This window comes from Ahaetulla prasina, chromosome 11 (assembly GCF_028640845.1).
Source record: "Ahaetulla prasina isolate Xishuangbanna chromosome 11, ASM2864084v1, whole genome shotgun sequence".
Taxonomy (NCBI): domain Eukaryota; kingdom Metazoa; phylum Chordata; class Lepidosauria; order Squamata; family Colubridae; genus Ahaetulla; species Ahaetulla prasina.
In genome coordinates, this window is record NC_080549.1 from 17,489,264 (window position 1) to 17,510,765 (window position 21,502).

At 43.5% G+C, this 21,502-nt stretch overlaps 1 protein-coding gene across 3 annotated transcripts in view; it reads left to right on the forward strand.

The window, feature by feature from the left end:
- BRWD3 (bromodomain and WD repeat domain containing 3) overlaps nucleotides 1-21,502 on the forward strand; it is a 68,705-nt gene that overhangs the window by 11,906 nt on the left and 35,297 nt on the right. For all 3 annotated transcript variants that reach the window (XR_009156707.1, XM_058196933.1, XM_058196934.1), the window contains exons 7-21: nucleotides 516-676; nucleotides 1,068-1,289; nucleotides 1,568-1,668; nucleotides 2,983-3,053; nucleotides 4,285-4,385; nucleotides 5,998-6,038; nucleotides 8,215-8,319; nucleotides 9,021-9,174; nucleotides 9,421-9,555; nucleotides 10,295-10,423; nucleotides 13,680-13,905; nucleotides 16,192-16,359; nucleotides 17,988-18,171; nucleotides 19,400-19,493; nucleotides 20,565-20,714. Coding sequence is in view for 2 of the 3 variants with exons in the window: in XM_058196933.1 (XP_058052916.1) it covers nucleotides 516-676; nucleotides 1,068-1,289; nucleotides 1,568-1,668; nucleotides 2,983-3,053; nucleotides 4,285-4,385; nucleotides 5,998-6,038; nucleotides 8,215-8,319; nucleotides 9,021-9,174; nucleotides 9,421-9,555; nucleotides 10,295-10,423; nucleotides 13,680-13,905; nucleotides 16,192-16,359; nucleotides 17,988-18,171; nucleotides 19,400-19,493; nucleotides 20,565-20,714 (2,042 nt within the window). In the remaining variant the exon portion in view is untranslated. The remainder of the gene's footprint in view (nucleotides 1-515; nucleotides 677-1,067; nucleotides 1,290-1,567; nucleotides 1,669-2,982; nucleotides 3,054-4,284; nucleotides 4,386-5,997; nucleotides 6,039-8,214; nucleotides 8,320-9,020; nucleotides 9,175-9,420; nucleotides 9,556-10,294; nucleotides 10,424-13,679; nucleotides 13,906-16,191; nucleotides 16,360-17,987; nucleotides 18,172-19,399; nucleotides 19,494-20,564; nucleotides 20,715-21,502) is intronic.

Genomic DNA, 21,502 nt, shown 5'->3' on the forward strand with positions numbered 1-21,502 from the left:
ACAGAGTTGGAAGGGACCTTATAGGTCATCTAGTCCAACCCCCCTGCTCAAGCAGGAGACCCTACGCCATTTCTGACAAATGGCAGTCCAATCTTTTCTTAAAAGTCTCAAGTGATGAAGCTCCCACAACTTCCGAAGGCAACTTCCGTTCCACTGGTTGATTGTTCTCACTGTCAGAAAGTTCCTCCTCATTTCTAGGTTGAATCTCTCCTTGGTCAGTTTCCATCCATTATTCCTTGTCTGGCCTTCGGGTGCTTTGGAAAATAGCTTGACCCCCTCCTCTCTATGGCAGCCTCTCAAATATTGGAAGACGGCTATCCTGTCTCCCCTGGTCCTTCTTTCACTAGAGTAGCCATGCCCAGTTCCTGCAACTGTTCATCATACGTTTTAGCCTCCAGTCCCCTAATCATCCTGGTTGCTCTTCTCTGCACTTTTTCTAGAGTCTCAACATCTTTTTTATAGTGTGGTGACCAAAACTATATCAGGAGGATAACGGCATTGTTCTCATTTGGCAGTGACCCTAATAGGAGCCAGACAGTTGACTGGATATGGACGTTTCAGCCATTTGTTCCCAACCTCTTTTTATCAACACATCAAGATGCACAAGAGAATTCTGGGCCATTTATCATCTGTGTATTGTATAGCGTTTGATCGTGCTGGGAGACGAATTTTCACTGTGAGTGGAATAGAACTGAAATATTCCATAACATCGAGTAACTTTGCTATGCTATTTTTATTAGCTTCTTGTACTGGGGCTTTTTACGTTGAATTTGTAAGATACGTTTTCTGAAATTGGGTGGCCTGTCTATATCATTGTTCGCTTCAGAAAGCAACTGCCATTAAAATGTTGCAAATACAGAATCCTACAAATGAATTGTCGTTTGTTAGTTACTGTCGACCTATCGAGTCTTAGGGAAAAGAGCGTTAGACTTCGGGGTTTGAAATGGCCTGAATGGTTTCCTGCTTGAGGAGGGGGCGGGGTTGGACTAGAAGACCTCCAAAGTCCCTTCCGACTCTTTTATTCTGTTTTTGTTTTTATTTTTGTTTTTTTGTGCATGAAACATTAGGGTTCAGATGACTGCTTGGTGAAAATTTGGGCTACAGATAACGGGCGCTTGCTTTCAACCCTCCGAGGACATTCAGCGGAAATTTCTGACATGGCTGTCAGTTATGAGAATACCCTCCTTGCTGCAGGCAGTTGCGACAAGGTGGTCAGGGTGTGGTGTCTTCGAACTTGTGCCCCAGTGGCGGTGCTCTTGGGCCACTCGGCTTCCATTACTTCCATACAGGTGAGAGAAGGAAGGATTTCCTAAAGAGCGAGAATTAAAACTGCATTTCTTTGCTACATCTGGGTTAATAATCTTCAAATGATTTTTGGCTTTGTCCCATCACTTGCTCTTTGAATACTCTTTCCTGATCTGTCAGTTTTCTTAATATAAAGTGAACATGGTCCATATCAAAACAGGAACTTTTTGTTTGGCAGATGGCCACTGTTGCATTTTTTGTAGAAGTATATGAAGGAAGTATTTTGCCTGTTAATTACAGCTTTTGTTCTTTTGATTTTTAGTTTTCCCCTGCAAGAAAAGGAACAACTCGATACCTCACTTCTACTGGTGCTGATGGAACAATTTGTTTCTGGCAATGGCATTTAAACACAATGAAATTCAAGTATGTTGTTTTATTTGATCTATTCTGTTGGCCTTTGCAACTGAGCAGCAATACTATATAAATTTCAGGAGGGATAGTAGAATTTATTAGAATCCCTCGAATGATGTGATAAAAGAGATAAAAGATAAAACAACTGTGCATTAATAATTAAGTGTAGCATCCGTTGAGAATGAGGACAGACAGACAATCTGAATTCTTCTGGACCTTTCTGATTATAACTCATATAAACCTTTCTGCTGAATTTGCTGGCTAAGGCATAGAGATGTTAAAATCCCAGATGTCTGAAGGATACAGAATTTCTCTCGGATAAATTGGAAAAATGTGGAAATGGAAAGCATAACTCTGTTGAGCAAATGAAAAAGATCCAGTTTATCTTTTTTATGTACTTTTGGATGGAAAATACAGAATTGAAATTGATGTCTCTCTCTACCAATTCATTTGGTTGGCATTACATAGATTGAGCCATCTGTTTGTCTGAGTTTTGGTTTAGTGCAGTGTTTCTCAGCCTTGGCAATTGTCAGTTGGGTGGACTAAAACTCCCAGAATTCCCAGCCAGCATGCTAGCTGGGAGTTCTGGGAGTTGAAGTCCACATATCTTAAAGTTGCCAAAGTTGAGAAACCCTGGTTTAGTTCAACGGGTGAACCAAGTAATTAGATCTTAGAGTTGACACAGATTTCTCAGTCCTGTGACTGAGTCACAGGAGTTTAACTTGATGCCTTGGTCCATTTGTATATTTCTTCATAGCAGGATTTTACGGAGGGTGATAAAAGATTTGCTTTGGGGCTTTTTCCCTGCAAAGCATGGTTTCCACAATGAAGTAATGGTCCCTATTCAAATGGAAGTTTTAAATCTTTTTTCCCCCCCAGGCGTGTCACGTCTAATGTTAGGCAGAACGAGATGTTTCTGAGCAGAAATTAAGGAAGTTAACAAAAAGACCAGCTAAATTCTTGGAAAGTAAATCTGTTCAGCAGAACTGATCAGCTAATGTACAAGCATACTGAAGTTTTATCATGCTCCAACACGGGGAAAAAATTAAGAAAACGTTGGATAACCATTTGTCTGAAATGGTGTAGGGTTTCCTGCCTGGGCAGGGGGTTGGACTAGAAGGCCTCCAAGGTCCCTTCCAACTCTGTTATTATTATTATTATTATTTGGAGTCTTGAGACTCCCAAAAACAGTGAAATCTTGATGTCTTAAGGAATCCAGCTAACAGTGCAATACAATCTAGGGATGCTCCAAAGTGGGTTTGGTGTTACAGGAAATTGAATGTAGAATTGCAGGCTAAGTCTTAAATTGTTGTCTCATAACTTCAGGGATCGGCCCGTGAAATTTACAGAGAGATCCAGACCTGGTGTTCAAATATCTTGTTCATCTTTTAGTTCGGGTACGTATAAATAGAAATCATATAAGAATTTGCGAATTTATATCAGGAATACTTATCTTTAAAAAATAAAAAAGCAGTGTTGTACGTTTCCTCCCCCCCCCCTTGGAATAGACAGGAAGCTTTCTAATTGTTTCCAGTCTTCACTGACCAAAAATACCCAGCAACGATTTTGGTGCTTGGAAATATGTTTACTTTTGTTCGGAGACAATAATTTATAGGTGCGCGTAAAGCAGTTTGTTACTGAAATAGCGCTTCAGGTCCAGGTTACTTGAGGTACCATCTCAGCACACTGGGATTGGGCCCTCCCCCTCATGCGGGCAGAGGAGACATGTTGTGGGTCCCATCAGCCCAATTTTTCTGGCTTGTGGGGTCCAGGAGGTGGGCCTTCTCTGCTGTTTCTCCTGCCCTCTGGAATATTTGGCTCCTCCCTGATGTGAATTTGGTCTCAGCCCTCCAATCTTTTCATAAGGGCCTAAAGATACGGCTTTGCCAGTTGGCTTGGGGCCCCCGGTGGAAGAACAATGCAGTGGAAGTGGTTGATTGAGTAATAACAGATCCCTCCTCTCCCCCACCACCCTCCATCCCCGCCCTCCCCATGTATCCTAGGTTTCAATGTCTGATTTTAACTCCTTTATGTTTTAACTGTGTATTTAACTGTAAGCCACCCAGAGTTATCCTATGATAAGCTGAGCAGCCAATAAATTTTATAAATAAATAAAATAAATTTTCTGATTCTTAGTCATGCACTAGCTGCTCTGTGATTAAAATTTTTGACTTAAGTTTTGTACATTTATACATTGATATTCAGCCTTGGAACAAACCGGTTTTGCTAACAATTTACTTTACATGCCAAACTATCTTAGAAGGATCTTCATCCTTGAATGCTTCTAAAGGAGACAATTGCTATAAGACTTTTTTTTGTTATTTCCCTTTTTAAAACAAATTAATGAAATATGCTGGTGGTTTTCCTTAGTTCCATGGTAGTAGCATTCTAAATGGTAGGCTGATTGGTTATGTTTCCATCCCAGTTTTCTCAAATTGCAATAATGATACAGTAATTTTAGGGAAAGATTTTAGGGGAGTGTACAGAATGCTTAAAATTCATCAAATGTGTTGCTTCTTTGAAAAAAAACTAATTGTGAAATCTGGCATGACTGCGTGAACTGCTCGGGATTGAAATATTCAAAATAACTTTCCATTTCTTTTTTTTTCCTGACTTTTTTTTTTTAAGGTGGCATGTTTATTGCAACAGGAAGCACAGACCACGTGATCCGAATATATTATTTGGGCTCTGAATCTCCGGAAAAAATAGCAGAGCTGGAATCTCACATGGTAAGGATTAAATCCAAGGAGAAACTTGGATTTAGTTATTCAGTTTGAAGAGAAGATTTTGCTGTTGTGTGTGAGAGATGCCCCCAAACACACAATTTTAGAGAGGAACTCTTGGGTAGCCTACATTTTTTTCGCAATTTCCCTGGTTCTTTTGGAAATCTTACATAAAACCTTTTCCTGTAAAAAATACCAATACTCCTTCTTCAAAGGAGTAGAATGCTCATTGGTTATTAAAGAAAGATTTGGTGTTATGAGCCATTTCAGTCATTGCAATGTGCCCCAGCAAGCTAATGATTCAGCAATTAAGAAAATAGGGAGATGCAATGTCTTGTAATTCGACAGTGCATAGCAACTGTTTCTGATCTGGACATTCTTCCAGATCTTGGAAGATCAGATCCCAAAATTTCCAAAAGCATACACATTGGGGGATCCTGGGAGCTTAAATCCACACATTTGGAAGTTTGGGGGGGAAGGTTCATGAATTGTTATTAGAGAGATGGCTGATGGTTCATGTGCTTCTGAGAGTAATAAATTCACCAGATGGCTGGTGGTACTGAAGGTCACAAGGCTCACCATATATAAATAAATGTGTGTGTGTTTGTGTGTGTGTGTGTGAGATTAAAGCTATCTGTGGCTGCACTATCATCAGTTTCTAGTGTTGGTCCTAGAATGTTCCACCTGCAAACCACAAATCAATGCTTAGTAATCACGGTCAATGAGTACCTGTGCTAGAATGTAGTGGGTTGGATTCTTAGGAGGTGGGGAGTATGTTCTAGAGCTGTGATGGCAAACCTATGGCATGTGTGCCACAGGTGGCACGCAGAGTCCTCTCTGGGCATGCGCACCATCAGCAGATGCTCTTCTGGTTTCCGGCGCCGGCCACCTGGTCTTTGTGGGTGTGCCGGAGCACCAGAAAACAGCCCAAAAAACGGCCTGAAAGTGGGCTGGAAAATGGCCAAAAAACAGGCATGCACAAGCCAGCCAGCTGGTCTTTGAGTTTCCAGTGCTCAGGCGCACGCACTTGCACCCACGTTCCGCTTTTGGGTACTCGGTGCCGAAAAGCTTCACCATCACTGTTCTAGAGCAAGAGGCAACTCAGTTTAGATAGTTTGTGTGAAAGAAAGAGGGTAGAGACAGCTCCTCCCTAATGGTTCCCAGAACATGTGCTTGATGTAGATCAGTGGTTCCCAACCAGTGTGCCGCGGCACTAAGGGGTGCCGTGAGATCTTTTGAGGGTGCCGGGAACTTTTGAGCTACAGAGATTTTAAATATCTATTTCCTTATAAGGGTGCCGGGAACTTTTGAAAGGCTTTCCAAGGGTGCCTCAAACAAGAAAAGGTTGGGAACCACTGATGTAGATAGTAGTCTGCTTCAGTTTGGCAAGATTCTGTCTGTAGGTGTGGAACAATAAAGAAACTTGCCTGGAAGATTTGCTACATGTCTTTCCTGGCTTTTGTGGCTAACAGGCCTAATTCAGTTCAGGATACTTACCTTCATTGGGTTTCATCAACTGTGAGAAATACTTGAGGGAGGAACGGAGCAGAGGGAAGAGATATTGAAACATTGACTGAAACAAAGATGTTAATTACAACCATTGTTTATTATTCTAAAGGACAAGGTTGTTGCTATTCAGTTCTGCAACAATGGAGACAGGTAAGGATTTCTTAAGACGATCTCCTATTAGAATGCTGTTTTTCTCAAATGCTTTATTTAAAAAAAAAGAGAGTGATTAAGAAACAGAAACAACCGGAAGGTTCAGTTTTAAACTTTTGATGGTATACATATGCTCCCTACCTTTTGTAACACCTTACGTGTTCCATAAATATTGAACAACCTACATTCATTAAACGCATGAGCTGTTAAATAATCCCTAAATTAACATGTAAGTTAGTAATAGATATGGGTAGCTTTTCATCCTTAATTTTATAGTATGTAGTTATTTAATATGCAGTTGAATGCATTTCATTGCATGAAGTCAGTCCCCCTCTCTCTCTCTCTTTCTCTCTCCCCCCCTCCCTCCCTCCCTCCCCTCTCCCTCTCTCCCCCTCTCTCTCTCTCTCTCTCTCTGTTTTTGTTATATTTCTAATCCCCCTTGCAGTTTTCTGGAATTCCCAGCCAGTATACCCACAGTATGTGGATGCTTAAACTAAACAACAGCTGTAAAATAGCCTATGTAATCTATAGATCAGGGGTCTCCAACCTTGGTCCCTTTAAGATTTGTGGACTTCAACTCCCAGAGAGAGTTAAAGTCCACAAGTCTTAAAGGGACCAAGGTTGGAGACCCCTGATCTATAGAACAAGAATAATAGTATAGCTAGAGGCCAAAATGGTTAACTGTGGACAGGACATATTTCCCAAACTGGCCCCCATAACTGAGAAATGCAGGTAGTTCTTGATATACAACCGCCATTGAGGTAGAAAAATTGATTGTTAGGCAGTGTGGTGGTTAAACGAGGCATTGCATGACCACACTTACTTGGTAGCTAAGCAGATCACGGCGGTCATGAAGGAAGACATCATGTGAGCATAACTTGCAACCTTCCCTGCCAGCTTGACTTGGCTTGTTGGAAGCCAGCTGGGAAGGTCGCAAATGGCCAAGTGTCCAAATCATGTTTGCATGACCTTGGGGATGCTGCAGCTATCATAAAATGCAAGAATTGGTCATAAACCATTTTTTTCGGTGCCATCGTAACTTCAAATGGATGCTAAAGGAATGATTTTAAAGTCGAAAAATACCTGTACTCTCATTTGTAGAATATTCTTTCCCTAATAACTAGAAGAGGTATCCACAAAGATAACCAGAGGTCCCAGCCAAAGAACATACACAAAGGGGGCTTGGGGCAGGAAGATGTTACTCTGGGTGCAAACTCTACTGGGGCTGAGCAGATCAGCTCCATGTTGCAAACTACTGTAAAGAATAGAATAAAATAGAATAGAATAGAATAGAATAGAATAGAATAGAATAGAATAGAATAGAATAGAACAACACAGAACAACACAGAACAACACAGAACAATACAGTTGGAAGTCCAACCCTCTGCTTAGGCAGGAAATCCTATACCATTTCAGTAAATGGTTATCCAACCTCTTCTTAAAAACTTTCAGGGTTGGAGCATTCACAACTTCTGGAGGCAAGTTGTTCCACTGATCATCCGGCTTTAAGAAATGGTAGAGGTTGCTGGCTGCTGCAATCCTCTGGTGATTTATATATTGATGTACATTATAGCCCTAAAAAAATACTTTGTGGCTGGTTCTCAGCTACAAAGCTAACATTCTTTGATATTAGCTTATTATTTATAGTTAACTAGCTGAAGAATGATGGGAAGATTATTAGCTAGGCTTTGAGCATGAAAATAAGAGGAGGCTAACATATATTTAATATTACATGTTTTGACCGCAACATGAATTGTATTTGCACAATACTGGAAAAATGAGGAAACTCCTACGGATGAAAATGTAATTAAATATGTAATATTAGATTGTGCAGAAATGGATAGGTTAACATTAAACATAAAGGATAAAGAAGACACAGAATATTTTTTAACTTGGGATTGGTTTTACCAATGGTTAGATAATATAGCTAGAAATTAGAAATTGGAAGAATATGACTATATACAAGTAAATATTATTATTACAATTATTATGTATAACTAAATTGACCCGTACAGTATACTGTTTACTAAGCACTTAGGTATGTTTTTAAAAATGCATAAGTACTTTTTTAAAAAAAAGAAAGAAAGAAAATGACAGGAGGCTGAAATGAACACAGATAAAGCAGGGCCTGGCCCAGGCAGCATCGAGTAATTGTTCTTTTTACTCTGAAATGCAGGCTAAGATTTGTCAGTGGAAGCAGAGATGGAACAGCCAGAGTTTGGCAATACCAGCAGCAAGAATGGAAGAACGTAGTCCTGGATATGGCCACTAAAATGACTGGGTAAAAAATAAATAAAAATCAAAAATTTTTGCTTTTGCTAAACAGAGATTAAAACCAAAATTAACAGTAGACCAACAATCAAGTAAACAGTACCCCAATCAGGAGAGACAAATGCAGACAAACAATTTAACACTAAACAACAGCCTAACCAAGGAATGGCCAAGAATACTCCCACCAACACTGATGGGGCAAGCCACTACTAAGTAAAAATAAGAGCAAGCCCCATTTCGTTCTAGCACTGATGATATTACCTAGTTTGTTCATGAAGCAGCTGCAAGAAAACCCTCAAGCTCAGAGAGCACCAAGGAACCCACTGGGGTCAACCCTGGGCTACAAATATTCCCTTCTATCGGTATTTTTTTTTTTTTTTTTGCATTTATATCCCGCCCTTCTCCGAAGACTCAGGGCGGCTTACACTATGTTAGCAATAGTCTTCATCCTATTTGTATATTTATATACAAAGTCAACTTATTGCCCCCAACAATCTGGGTCCTCATTTTACCTACCTTATAAAGGATGGAAGGCTGAGTCAACCTTGGGCCTGCTGGGACTAGAACCTGCAGTAATTGCAAGCAGCTGTGTTAATAACAGACTGTCTTACCAGTCTGAGCCACAGAGGCCCTTTTAGTTCAATATCGATCAATTTTATCGTTATGGATATTTTGCCCTTTGCTATACTGTTGTAGCTTTAATTTCCCCAGGAACAATGTCCTGTCTGGAGAAGACAAAGTGTCGAAGCTGAAGGTGACTATGGTAGCCTGGGATCGATATGATGCCACCGTTATTACAGCAGTGAACAATTTCCTTCTGAAAGTGTGGAATTCTTCTACCGGGCAGCTTCTCCATACTTTATCTGTAAGTTTAAAAAAAAAAACTACCCAAGTTGGCTTGTTACAGAGATCAACGTTTTAAAGTTGTGTAGGCCTTTCAGACTTTGAAAACCCCAGTTGTAAGAAATTAGTAACACGATGAATCTGGTTTCCCCAGCGACTTTTGCTTTGCAAAAAGCGATCATGTGATCTTGGGACACTACTTTGAATTGTCACTAAATGAACAGTTGTCGTCAGTCGAAGATTGCCTGTATCTTTACCTTTGTTACAGGGCCACGATGATGAAGTGTTTGTTTTAGAAGCTCACCCGTTTGACCAAAGGATCATGCTGTCTGCGGGCCACGATGGGAACATTTTCATTTGGGACCTTGAGAAAGGAACAAAAATTCGCAATTACTTCAACATGGTAAGACCTGGCATGAGATGTCTCTGTCAAGTGGGTTGGCTTTTTCACCAGTGGAGAAAGTTACATGAATGTCTTGGGCAGAGGTGAAATGCGACTGGTTCAGGTGAACCAGTAGTAAAAAAAATGCTACTGGTTCAGGCGAAACAGTAATAAAAAATGCTACCGGTTCAGGCGAACCAGTAGTAAAAATGCTGCCGGTTCGGGTGAACCAGTAGTAAAAAATGCTACTAGTTTGGGCGAATCAGTAGTAAAAAATGCTGCCGGTTCAGGTGAGCAAGTATTTGCAAAGATCAACTAGGCGACGATCAGCTGTGGTGCACGAGTTATATTCCCTAAAATTGTCGGATTTCCTGCTTTCTAGCTAATCTAAATCGTGTGACACAGCCGATTCCTGCCCCTCGCTGTTCTACTTACCTTTGCAGACTCAGAAGGCTTCAAAATGTTCCTTTCTTAGCACTGCGCGGACACGCCTCAGGCAAAGCGCACGCTCGGTAGCAGACTCACAGAACCGATAGCAGACTTGAGAGGATTTCACTGCTGGCCTTGGGCGTGCCTTTATTTCTCAGTTGTACACGACTGCTCATCTAACTTAGTGAACTCTCACCTTGTTTTGAAACTGAGCAAGTCAGGTAGATCTCATTGAGGGGCTTGGTTTGGAAAACGAAACATTTTCAAACGGTTGTAAACACGCCGTCTTTCTCTTCCCTCCTCTCTCTCTTTATTGTTATTTTTTTAACAGATCGAGGGCCAGGGTCACGGTGCTGTATTTGATTGCAAATTCTCCCCAGATGGTCAGCATTTTGCTTGCACAGATTCACACGGACACCTCTTGCTCTTTGGTTTTGGGTGCAATAAATACTTTGAAAAGGTAAGGCTGAGCCTTTCTAGAGCTGTGTTTGCACTGGGCATAAGCTTAGCATGTTTGCATTGTATAATTCAGATTAAACTGTTACAAATACTATAAAATGTATGGATAAGCTGAAGCATATCCTTTGGGCTCTGTTCAAGCCAACAGAAGCTTCCCATAAATTAGCTTTGTCCTTTTTGATTTGTGATACTTGTAATGGTTAATGTAGATTCCTTCCACTGATGTGTTTAGAATATGTTGGATTACAGGTCACGTATAATTTCTGCCAGTCGTACCTTAAATTGGCCTTGGAAATAAATAAGCTATGAAAAATAAAGACAATATAATTCTTTCTCCTGAAGAATTGATAGGCTATTACAGTGATGGTGAATCTTTTCAGCGCTGAGTGCCCAAACTGGAATGCGCGCACGCGCACCAGAGCATCAGAAACCCAAAGACCAGCTGGGCAGTGCTCCAGCTTGCACAAAGACCAGCTGGCTGGCGTGCAAATGTACTCCGGCCAGCTGGTGTCGTGTCCCACTCCTCTGATGGCCGGGTCTGGGAACTCTGTATCAAGCGTGGCCACAAAGCCTCTCCAGCTTTGCCAAATTCCTGTCAGAGTTCCCAGGGCAGGCAGAAATCCAAGGTGTGACTTCAGCAACAGATTAGACTTTGCCTGACTCAAGGAATGCCAGAAAGCAGATCCTTTATATAGGCCATGGGGTGTGGCTCCATGACTCAGCACTTACCCAGGCCTGCCCCTCCCTTCCTTTTGCTGACGTCGCCTCTCCATTCTCCGGAAGCGGGGATCTGTCCATCCTTTGTCTTCCTGCTGCCGGCAATTCTAGCTCGTGGCTGGCTTCATGCTCATCATGCTCACATGCTATAGGAGGGAGGTTTGTTTGCTCAGTCTGTCCGGGCATGGTGCCGGGGCTGGGGGCTGGAGGCATGCCAGGCCATTCGTCTTCACTATCAGTCTCTGGCTGAGATAGCAGGAGATGGGAGGGGCCCGGCTGCGGAGAGGGGGGTGGGCGAGGCACAACAGCTGGTCTTTGGGTTTCCGGTGCTCCAGCACATGCATGTACATGCACCTGCGCACATTCCGGTTTGGGCACTCGGTGCTGAAAAAGGTTCGCCATCACTGTCCTAGGTGAGCAGAAGCAGAAGCAGCAGAAACCAGAAGAGTAGCTGGCAACGGCGCACGTGCCCACAGAGAGGGCTCTGCGTGCCATCAGTGGGCTATTATGATCTCAGTTCTTGTAGCAGGGGTGAAATTCAGTAGGTTCTGAAAGGTTCTGGAGAACCGGTAGCGGAAATTTTGAGTAGTTCAGAGAACCGGCAAATACCACCTCTGGCTGGCCCCAGAGTGGGGTGGGAATGGGGATTTTGCAGTATCCTTCCCCTGCCACGCCCACCAAGCCACACCACTCCCACCAAGTCACGCCCACAGAACCGGTAGTAAAAAAAAATTGGATTTCACCACTGTCTGTTAGTATTTGAAAGTGTATACACCGCTAGTCCCAGAACTTCTGTTTGTATTGGCAAGATTAAAAGTTAGGCGTGTTTAATAAAAACGAGAAATCATTGAAGTCTCTTCTATTGTGCATAGACATATATAGATTAATGAGTTTGATTAAAATCTGCTGCTTTGGAAAGAGTCGCTTGATACTTAAAGCGTCTAAGTTGTTCAGTAAATAAACTTGAATGTTTGGATGAGCCCTTGCTGAAACTTCTCAGCTTCCAGATAATTTTGGTCCATTAAAAAGATAGCCTATTATGATTAGAGCAGGGGTCTCCAACCTAGGTCCCTTTAAGACTTGTGGATTTCAACTCCCAGAGTCCCTCAGCCAGCAAAGCTGGCTGAGGAACTCTGGGAGTTGAAGTCCACAAGTCTTAAAGGGACCTAGGTTGGAGACCCCTGGATTAGAGCATTAATGTAACCTTTGAGTTGTATAAACAGTTTTAATTGGTCAGTCGTGTCCGACTCTTGGCTACTTTATAGGCAAGCGCTTTCCATGCAACCTTGTCAAGCACAGCTTCTTTTAGTCGTTGGATGTTCATCTTTGTATCAGTTTTGATGGTATCAAAAGCCAGCAAGTTCTTTGCTTGCCCTTCCTTCTTGTTCCACTAACCATTCCTGGCATCATTCATTGCCTTATCCAATGAATTTGCCCTTGTGACACGGCCAAAGTAAATGAGGCATAGTCTTGTGATTTTGGCTTCTAGTGATGTATCTGGCGTTATACCATTCGGCACCTCTCTGTTGGCTGTTCTGGCTATCCATGGTACACACTGTGATGACCCAGGACAAGGCAAGAAGGTCACACAGCCAGCTGAGATTTCAAACTCCCCTTTAATGCTCCAAATTTCCCTTCAAACGCTCCCGTGTTCTTGGCAAGTCCCAGAGCAAAATGCCCACACAAACATATGGCAGCCTCTGGCTGCGCCTAGTCCAGCAAAACAAAGGAACGGGAAAATGAGTCCACGAAACAATGAACAAACAATGAGTCCACAAAGTAAGGAACAAGTCCATGAAGTAAGGAAGAAGCAAGCAGTCCAAATATCTATAGCGGGACACCAAATTCTACCAATTCAGCGTTTGTTCCCAACAAATACCCGTCCCCACAGGGTCTCCTTAAATCTCAGTCCCCAGATGTGCCTTGTGAAGAGGGGCAGGGCGCTCTCCTCCCGAATTGTCGGGTCGGCTTGCACTGTTCCGGCTTCTCTCCACTCTCTGTGCTCGGGGATCAGGAGGGGGCTGTGCTTGCTCATTGCCTGAGCTCCGTCGCACCTCATGTCCACTGCTTGCCCTCTCTCAATCATCCTGCCCCCCAGTTCCTCCCTAACAAGCCGTCCCAATCCTGATGGGCCCAGGGGTACTTCAGCCTGCCCCTCCCCACATTCCTCCAAAGCCACCCCCTCAATCTCCATCGGTACTAGCTCTGGCTCGTCCTCCTCCGCAGAGTCAGGCTCCGATATGGGCATGACACACAATTCCTCTTTGATCAGCCATTCTTAGTCCAACTCTCACATGCATACAACGTTAAAGGGAAGACTATTGTTCTGCTTTTTGTATTCATAATAATAATAATAATATATGAATAATAATATTCATTAAGAATGGTTTAAATATATTATATATATTTATATATATTATATATTTATATATTTATATATATTTATATATATATATATATATATATATATATATATATATATATATATATATATAATATTATATTTATATATATATATGAACTCTTTGTGTCTCATGTAGATTCCAGATCAGATGTTCTTCCATACAGATTATCGGCCGCTGATCCGTGATGCGAACAATTATGTGCTCGATGAACAAACCCAACAAGCCCCACATCTCATGCCTCCTCCCTTCTTGGTAGATGTGGATGGGAACCCTCACCCTACAAGATACCAGCGACTGGTGCCCGGGCGGGAAAATTGCAAAGACGAACAACTTATCCCTCAACTGGGCTACATAGCAAATGGTACATAATTTCTAACAGAGCTGAAGTTGATCTGGTGGAGGTGGGGATACTTACCGCATCATCTGGGCCTCGTTGGTGGGACGGCCATGGTCACTTGACCATATTTTGGACACCCTGACAACCAGCCTATATGTCGTGTCCCACTCCTCCTCTGACGGCCGGGTCTGTAAAGTCTGTCTCAAGCGTGGCCACGAAGCCTCTGCAGCTTTGCCAAAGTCCTGTCAGAGTTCTCAGGGCAGGCAGGAATCCAAGGTGTGACTTCAGCAACCAGATTAGACTTTGCCTGACTCAAGGAATGCTAGAAAGCAGATCCTTTATATAGGCCATGGGGTGTGGCTCCATGACTCAGCACTTATCCAGGCCTGCCCCTCCCTTCCTTTTGCTGACATCGCCTCTCCATTCTCTGGAAGCGGGGATCTGTCCACCCTCCAGTTGCCGGCAATTCTAGCTCTTGACTGGCTTCATGCTCATCATGCTCACACGCTGGGGGGGGGGGGAGGTTTATTTGCTCAGTCTGTTCGGGCATAGTGCCAGGACTGGGGGCTGGAGGCATGCCAGGCCATTTGTCTTCATTATCAGTCTCTGGCTGAGATAGCAGGAGATGGGAGGGGCCCGGCTGCGGAGAGGGGGGCGGGCGAGGCACAACACTATATTTGCAGTCTGCCACATTTTTTTTTTTTGCCAGAAAATTGCACTTTTGCAACAATTTTGTGGAAGAGAAATAGCGTGAATCTCTTCCCGCAGAACAAAATAGCATAGATGAAAGCAGGAGTGTCTACTTGCACCTGGTCTACATTCTGTGGGTTAAATCTAATGGGAATCTCTGCTTATGAAAAGAGGATGGGGAAAAAACAATATCAGTGTCTAGGCACCACAAAGAATAGAACAGAGCAAGTAATGAGTGGGTAGATGCAGCATTTCTGATTTGTATGTTGTGGGGATGCTTATGGGATACAATGGGGGTCTTTTTTTAGGACCCTGAAATCAAGCCAGGTTCACTAGGATTGTGAGGCGAGCTATTAGGGGCAAAATGGATGCTTTAAGCCTGTACGTGCTAAGTGTTGTGACTCCAGCCCCCGAACCTGGCCCCATGCCCAAAAATGACTCAAAGAGTGAGGGGGAAGGGCCAGTAAGGCTTACCTCGGGAGCACCGATTTCTTTGGCTCGGCTCCAGGAGCCAGAACCAGACCAGTCGGAGGATATAATGAGGCCGTCATCCCCTGATTCCTCCCTTCCCCAGGCTACGCCTTCAGACCCAGCTGATAATAATAATCAAGCTTGGCTTGACCCGCGCTTCAGAAGATTAGAGAGGCAGCGCCATCAAAAGGAAGGGGGGGGGGCAGGAGCCCCATCCCACAGGATATATAAGGAGCTTTGGGACTGCTCTCACTCCACGGGAAGCAAAGTTTAGCCCATCCGTTTCAAAAAGAGCTGAAAGTCTTGCTACGTGAGTCATTTGTTTGAACTTTGGCAGGCAGCTGCGATTTCTCTGCCAGGGACTGATAAGAGCCGTGAATCCGCCGGCTGAAGGCCAGCTCGTTGCTCCGAAGTGGGGAAGGAGACAGAACACTAAGTTCGTGCTCTTTTATCCCTGAAATCTCCAAAGCGCTCACCTTCCAGTGCTCCTGCCCATCCAGAAATGCATTAGTATAGGTAATCCTCGACGTACGACCACGATCGAGCCCAGAATTTATGTTGCTAAGTAAAAAAAATTTGTTAGGTGTGTTTTGACCCACTTTACGACTTTTCTTGGCACAGTTGTTAAGTGAATCTGGCTTCCCCATTGATTTTGCTCGTCGGAAAGGTCGCCAAAGATGGTCACGTGACCAGGGGGTAAAATCCAGCCCGGTTCTATTAGGCTCGAGCGACAGTAGTGGCGACTGCAGGAGGCTCCGCCCACCCGCGCAAACATCACGACGTTGCTTTTTTGCGACATTTTAAGCCTCTGCGCATGCGCAGAAGGCTTTGCGCATGTGCAGATGACGGCGCGAGCAAAGCGAGAGCGCACGGGGCGCGGGCACTTTGGCGAATCGGTAGGGAAGGTAAGTAAATTTCACCCCTGCCGGTGACCCCCGTGACACAGCAACAGTCATGATTAAGCCAAGCACCTGAATTTTTGATCACGTGACCATGGGGATGCTGCAGCGGTCGTAAGCGTGAAACATGGTCATCGGTCGCTTTTTTTCAGTGCTGCTCAAAAGGGTCACTAAATGAACTGTTGTACGTCGAGGACCACCTGCCTGCCGCTGGTTCCTCTCCGCTTATGCTATGCTTGGTCTCCGAAAGGTGATGGCGAAGTGGTGGAGCAAGTGATCGGACAACAGACCAACGATCAAGAAGGGAGCATCCTAGATGGGATGATCAGAGAGCTGCAACGGGAGCAAGATCTGAGAAGGCTCAGCGAAAGTGAAGCGCCGCCAAACCCCCCGCAGAACAGATTGCAGTCTGTGCACGGTAAGAGTCCCCTCCTTTTGTCCTTCTGCAGGAATGTGGGAAATCGCAACTTTCTCCACTGTCCTTTTAAAAAAGCAAATATATGTCTGTATGTATGTATATATATGTATATTTGGTTTAGCTTGGTGTGTTCTGATTTTGAGAGGTCCTTGGTGCTTTCTGAGCTTTTCTTGCAGACGTTTCAAGACCCCAAACTAGGTAACTGCTAGCCCTGATGATAGAATAGAATAACAAGAGTTGGAAGGGACCTTGGAGGTCTTCTAGTCCAACCCCCTGCTTAGGCAGGAAGCCCTACACCACTTCAGACAAATGGCTATCCAATATTTTCTTAAAAATTTCCAGTGTTGGAGCATTTACAACTTCTGCAGGCAAGTTGTTCCACTGATGAATTGTTCTCACGGTCAGGAAATTTCTCCTTAGTTCTAAGTTGTTTCTCTCCTTCATGAGTTTCCACCCATTGCTTCTTGTCCTGCCCTCAGGTGCTTTGGAGAATAGTTTGACTCCCTCTTCTTTATGGCAACCCCTGAGATATTAGAACACTGCTGGCATTCTTTTCATTAAATTAGACATACCTAGTTCCTGCAACCATTTTTCATATGTTTTAGCCTCCAGTCCCCTAATCATCTTGGTTGCTCTTCTCTGCACTCTTTCTAGATTCTCAACATATTTAAGCTATCTAATTTGATGGTACCTAGTTGGGTAATGAAACTTCTGAAAGATTGACTCAAGATCCAGATGGATCCTGACAGACTTGAACACTGGACCTTATCTAACAAAATAAAATTCAGTGTAGAGAAAAGTAAAGTCTTACACTTAGGCAAGAAAAACCAAAAGTACACATCTAGACTGGGTGAAACCAGGCTTAATAGCAGTAACTGTGAGAGGGATCCTTAAGTCTTAGTGGGACAACCAGTTAAATATGAGCTAACAGTGTGCAGCGGCAGCAAAAAAAAAGCCAATGCAATCCTAAAGTGCACTAACAATCAAGATCAAGTGAGGTACTAATACCACCCTATAAAGCCTTAGTAAGACCACATCTAGAATACTGCATTCAGTTTTGGTCACCACACTATAAAAAAAAAGATGTTGAAACGCTAGAAAAAGTGCAGAGAAGAGCAGCCAGGATGATTAGAGGACTGGAGACTAAAACGTATGAAGAACGGTTGCAGGACTTGGGTATACCTAGTCTGATGAAAAGAAGGACCAGGGGAGAGATGATAGCCGTCTTCCAATACTTGAGGGGCTGCCACAGAGAGGAGGGGGCCAAGCTATTTTCCAAAGCACCCGAAGTCCAGACAAGGAATAATGGATGGAAACTGATCAAGGAGAGATTCTACCAAGAAATAAGGAGAAATTTTCTGACTGAGAACAATCAGCCAATGAAACAACTTGCCTTTGGAAGTTGTGGAAGCTTCATTACTGGGGGCTTTCAAGAAGAGATTGGAGTGGTGTATGATCTCCTGCTTGGGTGAGGGGTTGGACTAGATGACCCTTTCCAATTCTGTTAATCTGTAGTCTGCAAGAAAACCGCCGAGCTCAGAAAGCAACAAGGACCACCCCTCATTTCAGCTTCTGAGATACAAATAGTCTCCGTTGTTGTTCTGATTTTGTTTTGCTTGTTTTGGTAGTTTTGAGGAGCCCAAGCTTGGATATGGCTTCCCCCACAAATGTCGGGCTCAGACGGAGCGGTCAGATCGAAGGTGTCCGTCAGATGCACCACAACGCTCCGAGAAGTCAGATGGCCACAGAGAGAGATCTCATGGCATGGAGTAGGAGAGTAGTAGTAAACGAGCTGCCTCCTGGACTTAGCAGGTAAAAACAAAAAAACAAATGGTTTGGGTTTTTTTTTTATTGGAAAAGGTTTACAAAGCTTTTTTTTTCCCCTTTCCCCCCTCCTCCCTTCACAAACCCCCCTCCCCCTCCCCCCCCCCGACTTCCCGGAACAAACACAAGGTATAGTTAAAAGTAAAACAAGCACATGCTAAAAATTTTCCCTCCTAACTCAGTTCTACTCCTACAATTCTCATCAATTCCTAACCTCCCCCAAAACAATAAAAAATAATACATCCTAATCATTCAAAGGCAGTCTGATAACTCTTAGTCTGATATCTACTTTGAATATAGTCAATCCATTTTTTCCATTCGTTTAAGTATCTTTCTTGTGTATTGTCTTTCAAAAAGGCTGAGATGTTTGCCATCTCAGCCAATTTTTTTTTTTAAAAAAATGGTTTTGTCAAGGAAGTTGGGGCTTGCTTAAAATGATTGCTTAGGGTTTCTCCACGCAGGTAGTCCTCAATTTACGACCCATTTGTTTTAGCGACCAGAGTTCCGATGGTGCTTAAAAACATGACAACCAGTTCTTGCAAATACAACCGTCACATCACACTGTCCCTTTGGTCACCTGATCACAATTTGGGTGCTTGGCAACTGGCATGTATTTACAACCCGTTGCATTGCAGCATCCCAGGGTCACGTGGACACCATTTGTGATCTTCCCAGATCTTCCTTGCTAGCAAAGTCCAGGAGGGAAAGCCAGATTTGCTTGACAACTGTGCTCAAAAAGGTTGTAAAACCGTAGTGATGGGGTGTCTTACTTAATGACCACTTCACTTCATGAAGTTCCCGTCCCAATTGTGGTCCTAAGTCGAGGACTGCTTTTATAGGCTCTTTAGCACAGGGGTCTCCAACCTTGACAACTTTAAGACTTGTGGACTTCAACTCCCAGAATTCTGGAAGTTGAAGTTCACAAGTCTTAAAGTTGCCAAGGTTGGAGACCTCTGCTTTAACATCTTGTGAAATTAACCCAGCATGCTGGCTGGGGAATTCTGGGAATCGAAGTCCACATTTCTTAAAGTTCCCAAGGTTGAGAAACAAAAATCTAGGCCAATTTAAGGGCATAGTAGAATGCTTCAGCCGTGGCCAGTAGGTAAAATTACTAATCTTTCTTTCTTAGAAGGGAAAAAAAAGGTTTAGAACCTGGTAACGGGAGATCTTTAAAAATATTTGGACAATAACCCAAATTTGTTCTTTCTTCTTAAAGAGTTCAGGAAGAGTCCCGAGCAGCCAAAGGTGAATTGGAAATCCACCTGTATACCCTTGAAAAGAAGAGAAAGCCATCCTACACTTTGCAGAGGGTGAGAAATGTTTTCAAAAATGGGATTTTTTTTTTCCAGGCGCAGACCCTCTTCACTAACAATTTACAAATTTAGCCCTTTTATATATGGATGGATGATAGAATACATTAAAAGATAGATTTAGATCTAGGGAAATTCTTGGTAGAAAGAAGCAAGGCCTATGGAAAAAGCATTGTATTTGAACACGATTCAGTTCTTTTAAATTCTAAAATCTAGTGACAGATTTTATTTTCCTGGGCTCCAAGATCACCGCAGATGGGGACTGCAGCCAAGAAATTAAAAGACACTTGCTCCTGGGGAGGAAAGCTATGGCAAATCTAGACAGTTACAAAAAAGCAGAGACATCACCCTGCCAACAAAAGTGCGTATAGTCAAGGCTATGGTTTTCCCAGTTGCAAAGTATGTTGGACCATAAGGAAAGCTGAGTGCCAAAGAATCGAGGCCTTTGAACTCTGGTGCTAGAGAAGACTCCTGCGAGTCCTTTGGACTGCAAGGCGATCAAACCGGTCAATCCTAGAGGAGATCAATCCTGACTGCTTTTTGGAAGGCCAGATCCTGAAGAGGAAACTCAAATCCTTTGGCTACCTAATGAGAAAGAAGGACTCACTGGAGAAGAGCCTAATGCTGGGAAAGATGGAGGGCAAAAGAAGAAAGGGACGACAGAGAATGAGGTGGCTGGATGGAGTCACTGAAGCAGTCGGTGTGAGCTTAAATGGATTCCAGAGGATGGTAGAGGACAGGAAGGCCTGGAGGAACGTTGTCCATGGGGTCGCAATGGGTCGGACACAACCTCGCAACCAACAACAACCACAAAATCTTAAAATAACGGTTACCTGAATTCAAACAAAATTGAAGCAGATGTTTCCAAATTTGTAGTTGCAGTTAATATTTGTTCAATAAACAGGCAGGCGGGCGGGCAGACACGAGCGCCTAGAATTTGAGATGCCATTCATAGCTACGCTCAAGAACATAGAAACTTGCTTCACCTTAAAATGTTGTCTTGCAGCAAACGCTTCCCATTCCAAATTTAAACTTTGTATCTCCTGTTTTTTTCCTGGTTATTCTCAAAAGAGCGATTACCAACCCGGTAGTGGGCGGTCTTTGCGCAGAAACCAGCGCAGGCGGCAACACGCTTACCAGACACGTTCCACCATTGACCGTCACTCACAAAATGTCAGGAGAAGTTCCCACACCCAGGAAGACTCGGAGAGCTCCTCAGAGGTGAGACGACCCAGGCTTTTTTCGTTGGGTTTGTTTTAGTGTGTGGTTGCTTAAGGTTCTTTCGTTTTGCTATTTCCCTTTCATTTAAAAACAACAACAACAATTATACAGGTAGTCCTTGATGTCAGCGTTCCAGAAAACCCCTCCTGCAGACTCCGAAACCAACATCTTTCAAAGTTCTTTTACTAGCATAGGTAAACTGGCATAGTTGGAGGAAAACCGAAACTGGGGGTTCCGGTTCCTCCCTCAGTAATACAAACCCCAAAATCTCCACCCTCATGACCCCTCTGCCCGTCACATGCTCCAATCCTCAACCGTCCCATGTCGAAGCATCACTCCGGCCACTCCTTCTCCAGATGCGAACCCAGCCTGACCTTGACCGGCAGAAAATGTTATTATGTCTAATCATCCCTTGCCACTACCACCACCCTCCTCCCCTCCTTTCCCACAGAGAAGAACTGTGGCAACGCATGGAAGCCTTCGGCCTAGTATGGCTTCCAAAGCTGACACTTGACTTAGGACCACAGCTTTCTATTTCTGTTGATAAGCTTAACTTACGAAGACCTCACCCAAAAGAAAAGAAATGAAGAATGTTTGTCCCAAAAGGTCCGTTTTCAGGAGGCAACTGAACTTTCTTGTTTTTTCTTTTGAAGACGTTTCGCTTCTCATCCGAGAAGCTTCTTCAGCTCTGACAGGATAGTGAGGAATGGAAGGATTTCTAATCCTTGCAGACAGTTGGTCATTTGCACCCTTTTTGAGGGTTGTTGAAGCACTTGGTGTCTTCAGGA